Here is a 22641-nt window from a genome sequence, read left to right as displayed (position 1 = left end):
TTAAAAGTATCTGACAAAGCAGAAATTCTGCATACCATACATATACACATAAATATATTTATATNATTAGATACATCACAAGAAAAAGTATTGTATTTATTTCTAACCAAAACTTCCATTTTGTTTGTCAGTGTTTGTGACTTACCGTGTAGTTATGTCACTTTTATCATCACGTGTAATATATATCTTTTTTAGGTTAATGTTACCTTAGGTTCCAAGATGGCGGCGCTATGGTTAGGTTCGTTTCCGTTAGATTAGCTACATTTTTAGTAGATGTTTCTTTTTTTTTTATTTTGTTCAAGAACTACTGTGAATCAATAACTAGTGATGTTTGGCACTCAGCGGCCTGCTGGTGGCTCCCCTCCGGGAGGAGTCCTTCTGAACCACGAACAGTCGGAAGCACGGCCATCTTGGAACCTAAGGTAACATTAACCCTTTTTTATTTATATGGGTATCTTAAGGTCAGTTTTTATGCTAATGTTGCTAATGCACCATTTGAGCAAAAAAAATTGTTAAGGAAAATTTTTCTGTTAGCAAACCCTTTGTTAAATATTTCAAATATCACCACTGCAGACAGAAGGTGTCAATAGGAATTTATTTATAGGTCTACAATTTGAAAATTGCAGCCAATAATTACAACAATTTCTGGTTATGCTTTATGTAAGTTGTATGATATATATCAGTTTTACTAACAGAAGTAACAAGTCTATCTGTCTAGCATACTGTCTAGCATTAAGTTATCACAAGATTACTGCATTGCCTATCTCTTATGCCAAATTAATACATAATCAGTTCTTAAAAAATAGTCCAGTAATTAATTTGATTTTGCAGTTTGGGATGAATATATTTTTAAAAACAACTAAATTAAGAAATAATTATAATTATTTTAAAATTTTATATTGCTATTATTATTATTTTTTTTTTTTTTGTTTCTTTTTCTTTAGAATTTTTACTGATCAGGACACTAAATAATGGAAACCACAGGCATTTAGAAATATATACAAACATCAACAATAACATCAAAAGCACCCAATGCTTTTTAATATCATCCATCATCTTGTGAAAATAACGATGGTGTAAATCCTCGTTCGTGGAATATATATATTCCTTTTATATCCAAGGATTAAAAATACGATGCTCATTTCGTTGTCGTCTTTTTTTAACAGTAGATACGCTTTACTGCATATATACCGTATGCTTTTATTTCAGAAATATACGTATCTGTTAATACTAAGTCTGGAAAGAATGTCTACACGGATACTAAGGTGAGTGATTTATACCTTTGTTTTTTTTTTTTTAAGAAAAATTATTCTCTTGTTTCGTCTCTATGGTCCCAAAATAAGAACTACATTCTAATGTTGGGAGGTTTATTCTATTTGATTATTGATATAAGCAACTATTCTCGCACACGCACACACCACGTAGTGTAATTTTTAAAAAAAGTCAATAGCTGCACCGTCGTTGCCAACACCAATTATTTTGTTTTTTTTTTTTTTTAGCTAATAGAGAGGACACATATCGATCTCGTGGAAGAAATGATAAGGCTTCTACAAACACCTGAATAATTACACACAGATAGCTGTGGCCTAGTAGTGTAAATATGTAGAGATGGTGTCAGGTGTAAGGCTCTTGGTAAACTACTTTTTGTTTATATATCCGAAAAGAGGCACCGTCTTTTCCCTTCCATCTGGACTCGATCCTGCAGGCAGGCTTTTACTTTTTTCCGTTTTCGGACAAGTCGTTTGTTGATCGTGTGGCTAGGTTTTTTTTAACTCATTCGAATCTGGTCCCGTACTGGCCGTAATCCGGTATCTCCCTGTCTTACGCCCTGGATTCGCTCACTCCCGCCGTCTTCTCTTGGCGGCTGCTGCTTCCTGCTTCGTTGTTGCCTCGCGAGATTGCATTAGAGGGTTGAGAATTTCCCCTGTTCCGAACGCAGACGTAGACCGGTCTGTACAGTACTACAGTTTCTCCTTCCTCCATTCCCAACGTTCCATCGTATACCTGTCCCAAGAGGAATTCTGGTCCGATATACATTCCTCCCTCCACGTGTTCACAACACACTTCTGCTTACCGGAGCACGGAAAAGAAAGAAAGAAAAAACAGGTAAATGAATAAAAACACTAATTTCGTATTTTAAAGCTAAAATCATTATTTACATTTGCAAGTTAGTTGATACTTAGAGGATGCCTGGGTGAACAATTAAGGGTCTTTAAGCATCAAGCGTATAGGCAAATTTGCAGTTGATTTTTTACGTTAATAAAGGACCGCGCCCTAACCGTAAATTCGATCATACGTCATGCAATCTCGACGATAAAACGCATCCTAAATACGCGAAAATAAATTAGCATAATCTATAAACCGTACACCAATCGGCAGCTTCGGTAAATACGTTTGCGTTAACATAAATATCCCGCTAAGCTTCCTATTGGTCGATTTTAATTTGTGCTTACGTCGTCCAATCGGGTACTCGACTGGATATTTAAAACAGCAAACTGCCAATAACGTAAAGGTAGTTTTAAATTTAGTATCAACGCGGAAAGGCGATTGGTTAGTTATTTTTAAACTCATATTTTGGTTATAACGCTCTACCGAAGTTAAGACAATAAAAATCTTAATTTCAATAAAGCGTTATATAATAAGCAAATTAAAATGAAGAAAAGATCTGCGAACACGTGTTCGTTACCATTTGGGATGGACGTCATATTTAACGGGTCTTTTGACGTCATTAAGCGCGAAAATGACGTCTAGGTCTGCCGGTGACGTCATCAGACGGATTTTTCGAACGAAAATTTTCGATAACACTCGATGGCCGACAGATAAAACGGGAAAAATTCTCCATCCTCTCTTCCTTCGATAACATCGCTAATTAACTGCATTGTTAAAAGTGGAATGTTTTTATTTTCTGGCTTTGGTCGAATTATTCGATAGTTTGTAACGTTGCCGGTTCCTTAATTAACTCGTTAGTTAATCATAATTAAGCGGTTATTTACGCGTGCAAAGGCAATTAAGTAAAAAGATCTCGAGCCCGAAACCCTATCGATTTTACCACTTAAAACGCGCGGGAACAGACGTTCCCGTGCGTTTTAAGTGTTCCAGGTTTGTAATTTCGGTAAAATTTTTGGAGTCGAACGTGTCCCCCAAAAATCCAGAAATTAAATCTCGTAAATCGCGAGAGCTCTCCGATCTCCGATCGAGAACGGCTCTGAGAGCAAAAATAAACGACTGCAAATGATTGGTTAATAGGAAGATAAATAGTTCTGGAAGATAAGTCGATGCAGGAATCGAGAGGACCTTCCAGTAGTAACGGTAATTATAGAGAATAAATAGCTAGACAAATAATCGTTATCGAGCCAACTGGCATGTAGCGGCCGTTTAATTCCGCATCGTCCGAGTTTATTTGTTGTACCGAGGAAAAAAAAAACTAGAAAACGACCGCGGAGTTCTAGATCGGGAAAATGTTCTAGCATTTATACACGAGTACATAAAATATTCCGTAAAGATTAAGAGACGACTGCGAAATACTTTCATAATGCGTACTTACGGAATTTCAAAACGATAACTGTGTAGTTTTCGTTCTGGAGCATCGAACAAAACAAGAATAACGACTGCTCTAGAATTTCTTAAAGATTTTGTTTCAATTTTTATTTAGTAATTTGACTCGTTTACGATTGTTTAGGAAGTTTGTTTTTTTCTTTTTTGAAACTGACCTACATAGGGACCGTGTATGAAATTTAATTAGCCAATAGCTTTATAGTAGAATGATAAAGGAATTATCGGCAATTATATATGTATAATTGCCGATAATTCCTTATATATAACGATCCGGCGTGCGATTTTTGAACTCAAATTTTGAATGTTATCGTCTTTGAAAATATCGAAAAACATTAACGACTATTTCCCTTCATCGATTTCCTTTATCCTGTATTAATCACCTTCGAAAAAATGGTAATTACTCTTGCGTAGGCCTACGGGTCAAAGTTCATTCATTCGTAATCTCCGGTAAACCTGTTTTTTTTCTAATTAATCATATATATAATGTGATTTTTATCCCGTTGCGTGAACTTCCGAAAGGGATTATTTTTTAGAAAATCTTTCAAGATTTTTATTATTAAATATTAAAAAAATCGCGTAATTTTATTTTAGGGGTATTAGTCCGAGGAGTAAAAAGTAAACAGTCGAAATCCATTAATTCCAAGAGAGATTTCTAAAAATTACTTGGATTTTTTTTATTTGGAGGAAGAAAAATGTGATTAAAGTATTATATTTTATGCATATATTAATAATAATTACTCACCGTACTCTAACTTGGGTTGCTGGTTTGAATTGGGAATGCGGAAAGGACAAGTAGCTATCGTGATTGGGAAATTCATATGTAAATCGTCGCCGGATTTTTCCAGTTCCACCCAAACCTGAATCACCAGAAAAATATTAAAAAAATCAATTTTTTGTTTTCGTCTTTCGGATTTTATTCGCCACAATCGATAGGAGGGGGGGAAGATAATCGATAAAGAAAAGAAACTTCTACCTTTAGAAAATAGTAGATTTGGAGAAGGCGGCACACTCCCATTAGAGTGGGTGGCATGACGGGAACCACTAAACTGTTTGAACTATCAAATTTGGATCTGGTGTGAGGGTGTATGGCGTCACCTTTATATTCTAATACGGTTCTATTGACTTCTTTGTTGATGCCCAACACGCCTCGATCGATAAAAAACTCCACGTACTGAAAAATGGGTAGAATGTACAGCCGGAGTGTTTACTCTGGCCGGCAATTATTTTTAGCGCGCCGGAGATTTCATTGTTAAAATTTACCTGAACCAATTTGAGTCTGAGGAATATATTCTCTTCGCTCTGGTTGTCTATGTCCGCCTTCAGCCGGATGCTCTCTCCGCAGCAATAAGCCGAACGTTCTAAAGAACTTCTCACGCTGACTACACCCCTCTTGCAACATAGACAGCACACGGCCCTCTTGTCCTGCCCCGTTAAAGGTCTCTATCGGTCCAACAAAAGAAAACAAAATAAAGGTAAATTTACATTATAATAGCTGAAACAAAGATAAAAACCATCACAAAGGGCAACCTGCCCCCGACAATGACACTTCTCTGCATCGCTTACGGGACGGAGGGAGAAGTCGAAACGTGGAGGAGGAGGGAGAAAATTATCAATAATTTTAATGGGCGAACGAATAAATTGAAAATTTTCTGTTTTTAAATTCGATCGGGGAGGATTTATTTTCGATTTCTTTAAAGAATTATATTAAATCCGACGGCTTTATCGGAGTTAATCGATGTCGGTTCGATAGCCGCGCAATTATCTTTCAGTTTCCGGACGTTACATCTTTTAAAATGAGGAAAACAACGCGGATTTATATTGAGATGAGACGCAGGCGTATTTATGAGCGGGGAGAGATGACGGATTCGAGTCCGGATCAAAATTTACTGCGCGGCTCCGTGTTTGACGACGTTATAGCAATTTTACTTTCGAATAAACTTAGGAAGGAGAATAAATCTTTGCGGTAAATATCGGGATTGGACGACGTTCCTCCGTTAGAAATAAATAAATAAATAAATAAATTTCCCCCTCCCCATTTTACTAAGAGGACGCTAGCATTAATGGCAACACTTGGCTTCTCGATTGGCCAATGCTGTATTCTTAATTTTAACAATCGGAACGAACAATTTTTAAATAATTAACTAACTAAAAAATTTACCGAAAAAATTCGTACATCGAGTTTAACGAATGTTCCTCGAATTTAATATTCGACGGCGCCATCTTTTTACATTAAGAGCGATATACAATATATTCGCCAATCATCGGGAGGATTTTTTGATTTACTTTCTAAAAATATAATATTGTTTTTACGTCACAAATAGCGAATGTCGTGCGCTCGAATGCTAAATTCCAGGAGCGGTTAGTTCGTCGTCGTCTACTAAGAAACAATTCAATAAAACCGGAAATACTGGCCATTAAAAGAAACCGAACGAACGTATCGAGCATAAAAATTAAATCGTTTATCAATCGTTTCCCCAAAAAATCGACACCAGGGGGCGGTTTGCGGGCGGGCGACGTCAGACTGCGCCTGGACCTACGGGGGGAGGTTTAAATAAACGACCGCGGTAAGGACCGGAAACGGAAGTTACTCTGGGGCGAAACGATTAAAACTAATGGTAAAAAATATAAGGAAACTTACCAAATACTGTTCTTCCATGCAATCGATATGAGGTCCAATAATGGTGAAGTACTTCATGCCTTGCGGAGGCGAAGCGTACGGTATATCCACCGTCACTTTTACGTAATATCGTACCGTGCACGGTCTGGCTTCGAAACTGCAGGGCAATGAACTTTCTGGTAATTGAAAACGAAAGGGAAACGAGTGTCGACCTCGAGGTAAGATGGGCACGTTCCCTTCTACCTTATCTGCACGCGTCCATTAAATTCAAAATAACAACAACAGTCGTTTAATACAGGCGTAATCGTTCCAATTTACACAATTAACATAACGATAACATTCTATTTTAATATCGTCGGCGTTTCGTTCTTTTTCCCCCCTAAGAGTTTCCCATTATCATCATTTTTTGAGATGTCCCGAGCTCCACGTTTTAGTTACCAGGGGCCGCGACGACTGCCTCGAATAAAATCCATTTACATGAAGTTCGTCTCGAATTTTCGGATGCCGGAAACGGAAGTTGGGAGTTTCTCGGTGCCGATGGCAACGCGTGGCATCCGAACGTCGGATGTATAAAAGCTTTCGGCAATCGACGGCAGAGCAAAACGAAGATAAAAGTGGAAAACACGTTTACGGTCGAACCTCTGTATATTGTCGAAGAACGTCTACGAAAGGACCTTCGGTATCTGTATTCCATGATACTAAGGTAGTCTAGTATGTAAGGAAATTCTCTACATACTAGGGAATTCTATATAATATGTTCTAATACAAATTCCCTGGACAGGGAATTTTTAATAAAATTAATACCATTCGTTCTTCGTTTTCACTTCAACTGCAGTTTTTGTGTGACGAACACGCCTTATTCCCTATATATACGAAAATTTAAAGACAACGTCTACGAAAGGATCTTCCCCGTAGAGGGCATTAAATACAATTAATTCATCGTCGTCATCAAACCCCCCTAAAAACTCTCGAACCGCCGAACTCGATATAACGCCAGTTTTCGAAGCCAACAAACGGCGGTTTCGAATCGAGGTTCGATCGCACTAGCGTTTTAGACGTAGCTTTTACAACCGCGGAAGCCGGGTTAAAATCGGATTTATCGAAAACAATAGATAAGAGATATTACAAAATGGCGGATTGATCAACAAAATAAAAAAGTGCTTACTCCGCATAAATATAAAGAGGAGAGTCGATAGAGAACCAACCTTTGCCCCATATGACGTCTCTATCGTCGATAAAGACCTGGTCGTCCTTGACAGTTCTCCTATCTCCACTGACGACCACTTTCCATTCCGCGTGAGCTTTCCCCCTCAACAAAACGCGGATGGCTGAAAGAGGAAGAAAAAGAAATTAGAGGGGAGGAAACGCTTCACTCCGTCCGACCGGCGACTTAAACTCGTACCTTTCAATTTGAAGTTCTCCACGGTATCCAAGATCACGTGACCCACTAAAATTTCCCCGGCGTAGTACATCTCTTTTTCTAGACGGATATCAAATTCCCTTATGTAATCCATTGATACCTGTAAACAGATCAGTATCGTCCCATTAATTGATTCCGTTTTGCCATGTTCTGTATTGTTACATCAGCGCATCCAATGTCCGTGTCGTTTTTCCCTCCTACTGTGACGTTTGGTTCTAAAACCCGACTGTGTTAGTGACGTAATTATTCTGCATACCGTAGTTTACACCGGTAATGCTAATACTATACACTACGATGGGAGCGTAACCCGATAGGGATTGTTAGGAGGTCGCGAGGGAAAAACTAATACTACTCGATATACTACTACTGTTTTTAGTATTGTTATCGACGATGGATATTATTGTCTAAGTTATCCTCGTTACTGCTGTCGCCTGTGTCGCTACAGTAAAATGTCGGTCTAACAGGATTGACAACAATGTAATCCTTACAAAACGTGTAATAGCGTTAAGAACTGCAATGCGATAGCCCCTCGATATAACGATATCGAGTCCTCTATATAAGAGAGCTACGAATGTATACCAAACATTTTACGGTCGTGTTCTTTTGAGTTATTCTGCTATATTTTACGTGTATAACTAATACAACACAATATGTAAGAATACTTGTCATAAACAATAGAGGTCCGTTATATCGAGGGCTATCAAACTACAATTCTTATCGCTATTATTTTTGATTTATACCAATATATAAATCATATATAAATTATAAATCATACCAAAATTGTTAGCATTGTAATCGGAAATTTAACAATACTGTATAAGGTTAATGTTCGTTGGGCTGCAATTTGAAAAGATTGTAACCTATAAATTTCCACTGTCGTCCGTTTGTCTGTCTGTGTCCTTTCTTAATCTCGAGAATGGAGTTAGATAGATGAAAGTTGAGACCAGATATGGAAATCTTAGGGGCAGGAGATTAACTATATACGAACAACAGATGCAAACCGGAAGTCACGTTATTTTAATTCAAAAGTTTTCTCCTGAAATGGATGACAGGCACGACTCGAAAAGCAATATGTACTGTATAGGGGCAAGCCACTACTAATTTGAGATGGAGATCATATAATTTAAATAAAATAAATTAAAAATATGATTGAAAAGTATTGTCGTATTTACTGAAAAATTGTTTCAGAACAATTTCTTCAAACAGCAATTTCATTTCAAAAGTGTGACGTACTAGAATATTTAGGATTTAAACCACGTTTAAAATGTTTAATTTCCTTTAATTGACGATTTTTACACTAGTGCCACCGTTTTTACTTTTTATATAAAACTCATTACGCTTTCCTTCGCGTGTAGGAAACATTTAAAAAATCACGGATAGCTTACTACTACTGCAACTATAACGAGTTAGTTCTGTATTATTTCGGGAATTTTTAATTTTAACTTAGTAATTTAGCACCACAATTTCTACTGAAATCTCTTCATTCTTCTAGTGAGAAAGTAGCGAACGAATGACATTTTAACGTTCTATATAAAGAATTTTTGTAAATTGGATACGTTTCAATGCACCTAAATTACTTACATATACAATAATTCCTTACATGCTTAAACTAGCCTAGTATGTAGGGAAATATATAGAATTCCCTGTATACTAGGGAATTCTACATATTATACGCTAATACAAATTCCCTACGTAGGAAAAATTCCATAATATTAGCTGTAGCTAGTCTAGTTTCTAGGGAAATTCCCTACATACCAAGGAATTCATATAATATGTTGTAGTACGGAACTTTTAATAGAAAATTAATAAATGTCGTTCGTTCGTTGTTTTCCCTTAAACTACAGTTCCTGTACGACAAACACACCTTATTCCCTAAATATATACGAACATTTAAAGGATTCAGTATAGTACCACTAATTACTCCTATTACCACTCCCTATTACTGGTACTGTTTTCTATTATCATTACTTTAAGTCATCATTAATCACTACGTACCTTTGTTAATAATGGCACAGTAACGAATAGAAATAAAGGTACAAACATTCTTGGAAGTACTGTACATTACCTCCGAGACTCTTAAGAGTTATTAAAACAGTCGATGTTTGTACATACCTCAAGCACTAAGGCGATTAATTTGCTTCATTTGTCTTTCTATTAATTGTACAACAATTAACCCTTCTGCGTGATCATTAACAGATTTAAAGAATTAGACAGAGAACGTGGCGATTTATTAATTGCTTCCACAATTATTTTAATTAAGCGCCCGTTAAAAGACAATAAAGAGCTTGAGGATGACGATGTGCCGAAAATAAGGAACATTCCAAATTTAAACGAATGGCCACCACCCGGTTTATGCGAAAATAATGTCTAATTGACAATAAAAATAGTTGTAAACCGATGGAAAATTACTGGCACGCGTCTCCCGGTGATTTTCCTTACTGGGAAATTTCCCTGTAAGGGAATAAATATTTCCCCAAGTTCGACTGAATTCCAAAACTATGGGAAATTTTATTCCCTATCAAATCCTCAAAATTTCCCTGAAGATTCAAGGAAATATTTTATCCATGCTTGCAATGAAATTCCACGATCTTGCATGCAATACAGAAACACTTAGGGAAATATTTATACGAGTTTGGATAAGATTCCTAAAATTCCTTAAATATTTCCGTATAATGACAGATCACATTAAAGACAATAATAAGTGAAAGTACTCTTTATTTTTTCAGTAAATACGCGAAATTTATGTCCTTATGAAAATAAAATAAAAAACCCAACATCCCTTTTAAAATATTATTTGGCAAAGAAATCGAAACTAAATTTTCCTTCCATTTGCAAAAATTCCCCACATACTACTCTTTAGAATATTGCGGATTTGATAGGCGATTTCAATTGTTTGTCCCCATAAACCGAATACAATTTAAACTTTACTTTGCTTCCAAAAACCCTTCTTTATATCCCCACATAAAAACAAATATATTTTCAATATTTATCATACAAGGGAAACAAAATAACCAATTTTCTTTCACTTGCCGATGGAAAAAAATCCCTAAACGGGAACTTTATAAGGAAACTTCTACATTTTTATGCATTTTGGGAAATTAACGGGAGCTTCAATTTCTTTTATAGAGGAAGGATGTTTTTAGAGGGAAGAAAAACCGCCGGAAGGGAATTTTCTTTATCCCACTTGAACAACAATTAACGAGCAATTTTTCATTCTGTCACTGAGTAACTTTCTTTTAAAAACAAACAGTTCTTCGCATCAGCTGCAATGGATTGTTAGGAAACGATTTAAAAATGGCTACCGAAGCCTCATATGGTATTCATTTATGAAAGAGGGATATTCTTTTTCTTTCGAGTTACGACGAGATAAGAAGAAATAAAATAAAATATAAACTACTGCTCACTCCTCTGAATTCCCTTTATCTTGTCATTAAAAACAACAAAATGCAATAGTAATCATAATATGGCTACTCGTATTTGCGTTACCACAGTTTTCAGTTTCTTTAGGGAAATATCCCTAACAAATTAGCTTCCGATTAACTCGAATTAATGGCGTGGGAATCACATGATTCCATTCTAACAGCGTGATTGGTTTGAAAACTTTTTAAAATTATGTCGTGACGTCACATTCGTATCTCGCCGTTTTTTTTTTATTCTGTTACCGGGATAATTCCATTAAAAATCCTCCCCTCTGATTCTCCTTAATGTCACATGACCAACAGTTGTACGAATATCACGTGACACAGGATGATTCTAAAATCACGTGAGTTTCGGGGTGACCTTTAGCGAAAGGATGCAAATCAGGCGACCGAAGGATGCGTTTGTGAAATCACGTGGCTACCGAATAAAGAGGAAAAATCGCGTGATTCAAGAAATATAATCTCGCACATCGAGATAAAGGTATAATCACGTGATTCAACTACACCTCAGACAGTGCATTAGATCTTGTTTTGCGACATTTCTTATAATTTCAAAATTTTCAGAGATAAATAAATAACGGAAAATTTCCATTATCTCTTAGAATGGGGTATACTGAAAAAAGGGATGTTACAGAAAAATTTATTCCTTTTATCCCTGCAATCGAAAGAAAGGATTAAAAAGACAGGATATTTATTCCTTCATTCCGAGGAAATTGTGAATAAATCACATAATTTATTTACACATTTCTCTCAATACAAAGATTGGTCCACCGAAATAAATGACTCGAATGCAGCTTAGGATACCTAAAGTTTATTCAAATTTGCATATTAAATTTCTTCGAATCACGTGAGACCTCTATGACGCAAAATATAAGGCACGTTTTGATTACTGTCTTTTCCCCTTTATGCAAATTTACTTTTTTTTTTTTTTTTTTTTTTTGTTTCTCGTCGATGAAATCTCACGTGACAGCACTGAAATTTGCAATTTTACGTGACACAAGTGGAGAGACACGGAAGGAACATTTAATATTCAAATGTTGGATTTGTTATAATTGATTTCTGTCACGTGATTCTGAAACATTAAAGTGATATTATCGATAATCACCTATCGAAAGCGATTCGGTGCCAGCCACGTGATTGTAGAAGTTTTGAATTCTCGTGATTCGACACTCCAAAGAAATTTGGACTAAAAGAAGTCACGTTCTAAAGGCCGCGAACTCGATTTTAGAGTATTGAAAATGGCCACGTGACTGGCTTTGAACGCATGCCCGATCACGTGACACGCAGAGTTTGACACTCGCGCTTATTTCATTTCCAAATTACACGCTAATAACAAAGTAAAACGGAGTCGCTTACAGTTTTAATATTAAAACGGAATTTCCCCCTTCGTTTATCATTTAAACACGGATAAAGGGATATTTATTTAACCGAAGAAAATAGATCAAGTAAAAGAAAAAATCCCGTTTTATCCCTCTCTTCGTTCCTGAATTGATAAACGGAGATAAAAACGGAGCATTTATCCACATTCAGCCTTTTTTTTCAATTTCGGGGATAAAAGAAGGGATAAATGTTCTATTTTTATCCCTTCACGCATCCAGCTGAATTCGAAGAGGAGATTCATTCGAGATGTGACAAAGCAAAAGTGATGCCTCGTCCAATCAACTAGCGCGATTTCTCACCTGTTTCACGTGACTTCCGCATCGGAACGGAGGAGGGAAAAATTGCAGAAACCATCTCCTGAAAAAAAATCCCGTCTCCATGACAACATTCCACGTGTTTCCGTATCCTTAAATTCTACCAGTAACTCTAAAATTGGCGTATCATAAATATTTATCGAACATCGACAATGCAACGGTTAATTAGAAGGCGTTTTCGGTTCTGGAAGCATCTCAAAAATAGACAAGATAAGATTAACGAGAACATTTATTAGCTTACATACATCCTACTTGATTTTACACAAATTGCGAAATTATTCACCGACTTACGCGGTTATCGCTCGGTCCCACCTATCGCGTAAGTTCGGGGTATTACTGTACTGTATTACAGATAAAAATATAATTACAAAAAAAACATTAATAAAAAATGATTAAATAATTTCGAAATAATCACTTATTAGTCACTATTTTTCATCTTGATAAAATATCCCTAAAATTTTCCCCGAATTATTATTATTTAGGGAAATTTTCCATTTTATTAAATTCTTTAATTAAACTTTAATTGAAGGTAAATATTTTTTTAATATTTATCGTAAATAGGAAATAAACAGGAAAATTTAGGGACATTAATACCCCGTAACAATAAATCTAATTGGAAATTTAAGGCAATAATTTTATTTTAGATTAACTTTAGAGATACAAATTCCGAATGTCGAAAATATTTCAAACCTCCAAAAGAAAAAAAACACTAAAAGGACCAGACGACAATTAAAAATAACCCCCGAAATTCGAATCGGAAGATGATAAAATCCGAGGCGGGGGAAATCACCGAGGAAATAAAGGCAAGTTTTTAAAATAATAAAAAAACCTTTCTTTTTAACAGATAGGGATACTACGCCGAGTGTAATTTTCGATAACGTTTACAATCCCTCTAAAAATAGAAATCGAATTGCAAAAATTCGGTTAAGTAAAGATCGATCGAATCGCGTGATTCGGAAGATTTAAAGAATCTTATTTTCTAGTCACGTGCCACGATCGGAGGGTATAACAACACCAGGAAATAAATAAATAATCCCCTAGACACACGAATGGAAGACGATCCGGCCAAAGACAACTATTTAAGAGAACTTTCTGGAAACAGACGATTTCAACGTCAATAATAAACAAAATCTGATCAGAGAAAATGATTTTTACTGCACGAAATATTCCCTAACCATAAATAATCAACAAGAAAGTAACCATATAAATCGTTTAAATGTATGTACAGTACTGTACGTTTTTTAGGGCTTAAAATATTGAACTTGAATTTCGTTTAAGATTTTAAAAAATCTTCAAAATATCCAGCGACAGATGATATCTAAATTCCCTAAACACGGGAAAAAAATGGTAATAAAATTGAAAAAAGAAAACTCGTTAAAAATGCAGATTCCCACCCCCCTCCCGGAAGCACACGAGTCTAACTGATTAATCACTCGAAACATTTTTTAAAGCACCATCACACGTTGCCATCCAAATTAAAAAAAAATTAGTTGGAGGAGGATTTAGTAGTTTTTCCCCTATTTGATGAACGGTGGAGGTGTATTAGACGTAAGATTTTTTCATTAAGTAATCTGGGGTGATACGGTGCACTTAGATGAGACTTTGTGCTATTTACAGCAAACACCGATTAGATTAGAAGATTTAAGAGTTTTGTTATAAGCCATCGACCTATCGTTTGGTTGTTTGGTAGAGAAAATTTCTGAGGTTGGGTATGCATCATTTTTATATACCCGAAGCTGAGCAATAAAATTCCCCAAGTTTTCTGAAAAATTCCCTATAACTTTCAAGGTAATGTAATAGAAATTTGTTGCAATAAAAAAAATTATTAAATTTATGTAATGTATTAGTTCTCAAGTGTAAAGAAAATACTAGGTTACTGTTGTTTCGAGAAGTTCGGGAAATTATCAGTAATTTTTCAGTAAATATCGAACAATCGGAATAATTAGGGATATTTTTACTGATAATTTGGGGAATTTTTCGATAAGTATGGAAATTACATTACTTGGCTATTTATATTATTTGAACAATAGTAGCTTATGACATAACAAGTGTTACATAAAAAAGTTTAAATATAGAAAAATATTATTCACGTTATAAAAATATTAGAAACATATACAATAATAAAATTACAGTATTCCTTTTATTGTTTTAATTAAAAATTTATTTATTTAAAAGATTAAAACTTTATTCTAAAAGAAGATGAATATATTAGCCATAAAATTAAACGTATAGTGAGATAATGCTCTGCTCTATATCAGATCATAAAAAATTGATTTACAGTGGACTAATTTATAGCACAAAAGTAAATTTAAGTAATGGGCTTCCGAAATTAAATAGTTTAATTTCTTTTAATCTCGTTTATGATATTACATCAGTGGAAATTATAAAATTACTTACTTTTATATACAGTTTATCATTTTCAAAAAGAAACCTTCCTGGGAGGTTGAGGAGGAATTGAAGGTTCGACTGTATCTATATATTAAAAAATAATAATAGGCCTTTTTTTATACACGATACGTATCTTAGACGAGTTTTAAGGCCATCTCCTCAATTTTCTGTTTTACAGGAAATTTAGGCAAGGTAGAAATATCAAATTGCCGAAGAAAAAAAATGTAAGCAAGATGAATTGGAGCATCAACGTACTTAATATGATTGAGCTGAATAAAACTTTGTAGTTGTACATTGTCGAGAATTAACTAACTAGTAGCTAAATATGAAGATTTATCCAGATTTTTAAGCAAACACGCATATGTACTAATGAAGCCTCTTTGATAAAAGTTTTCTGAAAGAAACGGCAATAAAAATTTCATTGCAAATTATGCTACGAGCCTCATTACTACACAAACAACTTTTACGATAACGTGAACGACAGACGAACACCTTTCAAAAGAGAGCATAACACTGTTAACAGTTAAATATTTTCTCTATGTATACAGTTTCATAAGAGTTAGCTGGCATTTAATCTACCTTTTCAAAATGGCTCTTGTAACCATGGGAATTAGCACATCGTAATCGCAAGTTAATGCATTTTACATCAACCTATCCGCGACACAGTAATAATTAATTCTCTTCGATGGCGCAGTGTGCTTTTTTTCCCCTTCTCTCTCTCTCTCTTCCTCTTCTCACTCTCCACAACACTGATCGAAACACGTATCGTTAACCGGGTTACTAAACAAAAAGTATAATTTGCATCTTCGATTTCGAAGCTGCAGAATCGAAGAAATATATATATATATAATATAAATGAAAGAAGTATCAATGCAATAGTTCATCCTTTCTATGAATCAGCAAAATGGTTGTCATAGAAACGACAAAGTGGCAAATGCAGTTAAGCTGCTCGACCTGTATTGTAAAGGACAAAATGCCATCGAAGAGACTTTCTATCCAGTTTTATGTCGTTAAGAATTGAGAGATAATAATTATTAATTCTTTTGACTAAGTTAATTGGAGTGCCCGAATTTGGAGTATGCTAATTAAAGCTTTAAAAAGGTCCAAAAAGTCGAGAGAGATACATATATATCAATTAAAGCAAGCGTGCATGTTGTCAAATCAGATAAAAATCATTAAATTTATCAGATCTATGCTAATTCTAGCTTTAAAAAAATCTATAATTGTCGTTCTAGAATGTTTAATTATGTAGATAATTGAGATAATTGTCCTTTTTATATCGTTTACAAGGCTAATATCCTGGCAAAGACGAATCAATGAATGACGAGACGGATAAAGTCAATAAGAAAAAAAAAATGTAATGTACTGTATACAGCACTCGATCTTCGTAACGCAACTTTAAACGATGATGCAGTTGCTAGGCAACAGCATCCAAATTTTATTGTTAAGGATTTATTGGTATATGCAGATTTTATGCACAGAGCGAAATTAGACCTAACCGTGACAATATTAAGCTCACTCTAATGATTGTCTCTCACGTTTTCAACTACCGGGTTTAAATGTTAAATATTTTAAAAAACATGCCACACCCCGACGTTAAATATGCCACTTCTAATAATAAACTCCGATAGGAAGTAGATTTAAACAATTTCCTAGCATTAATATGTGTACGGTGTGGTCACAATATCGTGCTTCAATCGAGATTTTTGAGATTAAACTTCACTTTCCCGTATTTCTGACAAATTCACGCAATTATTTAAACCATTTTTTCAATAAAAAAATCTAGAAAAATTAGTTATAGAACGAACGGGGGTATCAGACACACGCTGAAAAGCAACAAGCTAGTGGCAAAAGAAAGAAAAATATGCCGCAATTTCGGGGTTTAAAACCTAATTTATCGCATCGGATATACGGGGAAGGGTTTAATAATTAATTAAGTAGAGAAACAACGTAAAAATTAGCATATAAAATGGCGTTAGAGTGAATCAGATTGGGTATTATCATTACAATTCGATTTATTTCTAGACGATATTATTACGGTAACCTATAAGTAGCCGTAGTAACAGGTAGAAAAGGAAAAAAAAATCGATTTTTAGTAGAGGTCGTCATGAATTACTCCTATTGATTCGTAACTTGTAAATGTTGAGATTGACAGAATCTCTCTCTCTACGCGAATCATAAGAGAGACGAGGGAAAGCGTGCTTTACAGGGGCAAAGCAAACATTGCGACAAAACGCCTCGTTTACTCGAATCGGATCCCTTTTTTAAATGGAATTTACGAGCCAATGTGGATTAGGTGACGCGTAGAATCGTCTTTTAGCGCATACACGCGCAAACAATCCACAAGCTAGACAGGAAGACATGTTGCATTTTCACTCCAACGCCACTGTGATGTATTGGAAATTATGGAATATTCTCTCGGTTACGTTTATACTCGATTGTTTACACGGTCTGTCGGGTACGTTGACTTCCACCTACGTAAGCCGGTGCGTGTTTCCATTTATCGATTTTTATAACCCTTAACCCGCTTATTAAACATAAACTGGAGTAAAGACTTACCTTTTCTTTAATGGTGCCGCATGAGGTAATGTTATAACCTAGTTGGACGTAATTTTGGTCGGCGAAGCTGATACGAAGTAATCCATTTTGCGCTTTGATTAAGAGGAGGAAATGGCCGATTTATTCGACAGAATCACTGATCAAACGTTCATTCCAACTGTAGATTACTTCTGCTTCTATACGACACTACCGACAGCTGTCGACTAGTTTAATGACGCCAGACGATATGATGGCAAACTGACTAACTGGAGGCGCCATCTACAAATTCCACACTTATGTATGACAACTCTCGATTTTTAAATTAATGTCGTCTGCTTTTTTTTCTTTCTTCCCTCCCCTTTTCCTTCGTAATTTATTTATTTATTATTTTAATATTTTGCGATTTATTTATCGAATTTTTCAAATATTAATCGGATTTAGTTTGTTATTAATTTAACAAAATGTCCGATTTTATTTTATTTTTTGTTCGTTGAAAATTTTAATAAGATATTCATATACGTAAAATTTTAATTAAATGTGCGAAAACTGAGATGACGTAAGATCCGAACCGACTCCTTCCCGTTTCAGGTCCAAATTATCTTATTTTATAATTTAGTTGTTAATAATTCATGTTTGCTCCGTTATATAATTAACGCGTTTTTCCGGAATATATGCCATTAATATCGATCATCCAATTGATATTAACGGCAAGTGGCTTGATGACAGAGAAACGTGGGTTCGGATTTCGGCGATTCATCTTATCTGTCTGGCTTCTATCTTTGAATGATAATTAAGAGTACAAGCTACATAATCATTGACATTTCAATAAATGTTGCGATAATTTATGAATTTCCACTGTTGTTTTCAAAGATAATCACTAACGTATCATACTATAGTCAAATGAAGGATGTTTTTTATAGTCATGATGGCAGAAATCTTTACTCTTCTTTCTTCGCAACCTTTCGGGAGCAAAATTGAGGCCTCCTCAGAGGTTAATCTGCACGACCAACCCGTGCTACAGATATTGAATGAATCCTAATCCTAATCTTTCATGGCTTCGTAAGAACTAGGACTGTTACAGAAAATTATTAAGGATTGAAATTTCAAGATAATAGAATTTCAGTTTCAAATCTTATCCCATGATTAATTAGCCCATCCGTGACCGGGCGGATGACGGTAGTCGGTTGCGGATTTCTGCCTCACCAGTGGGTTGGTCATGTGGAATTTTCGGGTTTTCTTCACTCTAAGTAGGGCCATTCTCGCAAAGTTGTTTTGATGGTATAAGGCAACATAACACGTGGACAATCCACCTAAGTATTGAGCTGCCATATCCCATCGAACCAAACTGTGGTTTAAATTGCTTTGTAATATTTTTGAGGATAATAAAGTTACAAGTTTAAAATTGTTATAAATATATCACTCATGGAAAAAATATTGTTTTGATTGCATTGAGATATAGAAAAGATAGAAAAATACAAAACCCCAAGAAATCTTCACTGCATTATGCTTAATTAACAAGTGTATAATACATTGCACACTTGTTAATAATGGCTCACATGTGTAAATCCATTTCAAACTGCTTTTCCACATCAAAAATTTTATAGAAATGTCATGGATTCAAGCTCTGTTCCCATTGTCTAAAGTTAAAAGAAGAAATATAATAAAGAGAATGGGATTGGATAAGGCAGCATTTCTCAAAGTGGGCTCTGCAACCTAAATTCTAGGGTCCTTGAATTTTTTAAAACATTTTTAAAGTTAACGAATCAAATGCACTGTTTATTTTATAAGTATTTTTAAGTTAGTGGTTATTTGAGAAGTCAGTATGCCCCAACACTGTAGTTGTCACTTGCTCTTATTGCCCACCATTCATACAACTGAGATTTCATCAAATGATAAAAATATATATATTTGTTTATTAACAAATAGTTGTACACAATTATACATATTTTAATTTAATCATTCAATGAAATAATAATAATAATAAAACATTCATATCATATAGCCTCATTCTTTCTCTGTTAATTGTACAAATTTATAGCAAAAGATGCAGGGTCACGAGGGATCTGCAAAAAATTTTCCCTTCCTTAAGTGCTCCAATTTACCAAGACCAAGATTGGTATATGCTGTGATGCAATGCAACATGTGGGAAATCTGCTGAAGGGTCGACTTTTATGGAAAATCAGGAAACTTCATGTAGTCAGCAAGTTGATAAAATGCAATTTCTCAATCAACCACCACTGTTTGGTAGTCTTACCCACTAGACCAAAATTTGGATTACAAATCAAGAGATGTCATATTGAGTGTTGACATACAAGATTGTGTTATTAATTAAACACCTGGCTTTTTTCCATCTTTATTCAGTTGATAACACAATCTTGTGTTCAACACTCAATAAATAGTAAAGCACGGTTTCAGAAAACAGATAAAACAGAAACACGGTTTCAGAAAACAGATATTGTTTATTAGTGATAATCCGGGAGCTTATCAATCTTTATATGATAATTTTAAATGAAGAATTAAATAATACATCTAATGTTTATAATGAGCTGTACTTGACTTCGTAGCTCATTATAAATATCAAAAATCCCATTTAATTGTTCATTTAACTGCCAATTTCCCATTGCAGATTGGCACATGTGAAAAAAAAAATAATGGCATTGTCTCTCAATCTGTATTTTTCTCTTGCTGATTCTAGGTGGTAAGGCATAGAGTCCATTGTCACTCAAATTTTCTAAACCAATCTCGACTGGTGGTACACGTACTACCGGAGTTACGCAAGAAGGATCCATTAGTGCTCCATTAGTCTGTACGCAGAAGGCTCAGATAGCAGGCAAGCGAAAAAAGGTTGAGAACTGCAGTTCTAAACTGTTCACAGTCCGGAGAGATTTCCAATTGAATTTACAATATAATCATTTTATGGCTTCTTGATAAAAAGCACCGAGTTCAGCGTTAATACGAATTTTTCTTATATCAAGTCGCACAATTAGTGCGGTCGCTCCTCAACGCATGCGCTGCTAGTCGTGTGGATTTAAAATATTTCGAACGCCCACAAAAGCTTGTTGCACGTGACCAACGGAATTACCAAACGTTATAATTTAGAAATTGAAAAGAAACATTTTCCGTTTTCTACTTGGAACACTCTGCACGTTTTAATTTTCAAATTTGTTCTTTTTCGCCTGAGGACGACGATATAATACTCATCGAAAGTACTTGCGATATAAGAAAAATTTGTATTAACACTGAACTCAGTGCTTTTTATCAAGAAGCTATACAATTTTGGCGTGAGTTTTATTTATCTATTTCTAATCATTTTATGATTTTAAACTGGCAAAATGAGTGATGTACAAACGAAGCAAAGTTAAAAACTTCTTTATTTGTTATACAAGTTCATCCACAAGCTCTATCTTTCTATACTACAGAAAGGAAAACAAAAAACTTACAAATATTCAAGTGAGCAATTAACATTTAGGAAAATTTGACAATGCAAATGAAATGACAAACCTGACTCCAATGACAATGAGTGAATTTTAAAAAATTTCTCGACAATTTAAAATATCAATGAAAATAAATGTGCATACAATATACAGATGATATACATAAGTATCTATAATGGATATTCTTTCAATAATGAATCTCTTGTATATACATTGACTTAACTAAATGGCATAAACACATCTATGAAATTAGGAAGCGCAATTCTACATTACAGAAACTGTTTGCGTGTTAAAAATACATTGACGATAGTGATATTTTAAAGATACTGTTATACTGAAATTCTGTGAGTAAAAGGAGTCTCTGTAACTTTCTAATAGGTTTGCCGAAAATGCCAAAATTTACTTGCAAAATTCTATGACTTCGAGGACATTTTCGAGTGATACTTATGCAAGAAACTTTCACCTTCTCTAACATTAACAAAACGAGTCTATCAAATGGCCATGTGGAAGGTATAAAACTCAATTTATTAGTATTTGAATGATAAAGTAATTGTTTCACCGAATATATCGGAATTTTCTATGGAGTGAAGTATAACTCGAATGGTACTTCTGCCGCATCCAACATTCACCGGCCAAGAAGTTCGTTTACAATAAACAAATATACAGCTTATCTCATAAATTACTCGTTTACAACTTATCGAGCTTGTTAACAATTGATCTCATCAAAATTTTCTTTAGAGAACTTTGATTTACATAATGCTCTTTCTATCACAGGTGATCCCTGTATCTGCGATCCGGTCGACTCGGTGGTCTTGCTGTTCTTCTGAGGAAGTCATCTACGGAACGCTCGTACTGGAAATTACAATTAAATATCTTTATTTTTTTCTTTCTATTAATGTATCCAAGATGATTTAAACGCTATCCTTATTTTAAATGTTATTAAATATAACTCACAGCACGCTTATCCATTGGTCTGGGGCGAAGCGACATGAAATCTGGATGATGCAGAGTTCTTTCATAATAAGGTGGGGGCTCTAAACCATATGATGGCTAAAAAAGACCTGGTTTGGCGGTAATTGCATTTATCCTTACTTTTTATTCTTCGGGTGTAAAAAAAAAAAAAAAGTGATTTGTACTTTTTATAATAGTAAACAATATACATTTTTATACAAAAACTAAACAATTTAATTATATTGTAAGAATATACTACTATTGCTTAAAGGAGGAAAAAATGTTTTAGAGAAATAATAAACTGAAGAGGATTATTTAAGTAATTTTGATTCCCTCAAACATAAACAGGAAGAATTTAAATATTTGATGGTGAAAATTTTCTTATGTGGCATCAGACCTGCTCAATCAAGTGATTGCTTAAGTGGCATAATGAGCAGTCAGAAATGTTTGAGTGAAAAAATAAATAAAAGAGTGCCAATGCTAAAATAGTTGCCAATTGGCAATCATAGAATGCCATGCCATACTGGCTCAATGGTAACTTCCACCAAGCTGGTACTGTATGGCATTTTATATTTACCTAACTTGCATATTTGTTTTCATCACTCGATAAACTCAGCATCTCCAT

General features: G+C 34.7%; 2 protein-coding genes across 4 annotated transcripts in view; both read right to left on the bottom strand.

The window, feature by feature from the left end:
* Positions 1-1231: 1231 nt before the first annotated feature.
* Positions 1232-17917, bottom strand: LOC111632077 (arrestin domain-containing protein 3-like). Of its 3 annotated transcripts, none has more exons than XM_023376432.1 (8): positions 17653-17917; positions 7575-7692; positions 7378-7500; positions 6194-6420; positions 4816-4995; positions 4529-4726; positions 4298-4412; positions 1232-2066 (listed from the first exon to the last, which is right to left on the bottom strand). In XM_023376432.1, exons 2-8 carry the CDS (start codon positions 7684-7686, stop codon positions 1822-1824), a joined length of 1200 nt encoding a protein of 399 aa, XP_023232200.1. In that variant the 5' UTR covers positions 7687-7692; positions 17653-17917; the 3' UTR covers positions 1232-1821. The 3 variants fall into 3 exon arrangements, with proteins under 3 accessions (XP_023232200.1, XP_023232199.1, XP_023232198.1); XM_023376431.1 differs by lacking the exon at positions 17653-17917 and adding an exon at positions 12691-12872 and having other exon boundaries at positions 6194-6348; XM_023376430.1 differs by lacking the exon at positions 17653-17917 and adding an exon at positions 12691-12871.
* A 3067-nt stretch (positions 17918-20984) lies between these two features.
* LOC111632078 (YTH domain-containing protein 1-like) overlaps positions 20985-22641 on the bottom strand; it is a 144084-nt gene continuing 142427 nt past the window's right edge. Inside the window, exons 17-18 of the mRNA XM_023376433.1 lie at positions 22020-22115; positions 20985-21917 (exon numbers count right to left, since the gene is read on the bottom strand). Of these exons, the coding sequence (XP_023232201.1) occupies positions 21834-21917; positions 22020-22115 (180 nt within the window). The 3' untranslated portion in view covers positions 20985-21833. The remainder of the gene's footprint in view (positions 21918-22019; positions 22116-22641) is intronic.

Source organism: Centruroides sculpturatus, unplaced genomic scaffold, assembly GCF_000671375.1.
Source record: "Centruroides sculpturatus isolate CEXI.00-Female unplaced genomic scaffold, Cexi_2.0 scaffold724, whole genome shotgun sequence".
NCBI lineage: Eukaryota > Metazoa > Arthropoda > Arachnida > Scorpiones > Buthidae > Centruroides > Centruroides sculpturatus.
Note: the sequence above shows the minus strand (reverse complement) of the source record. Positions and strands in the feature narration are given on the sequence as shown.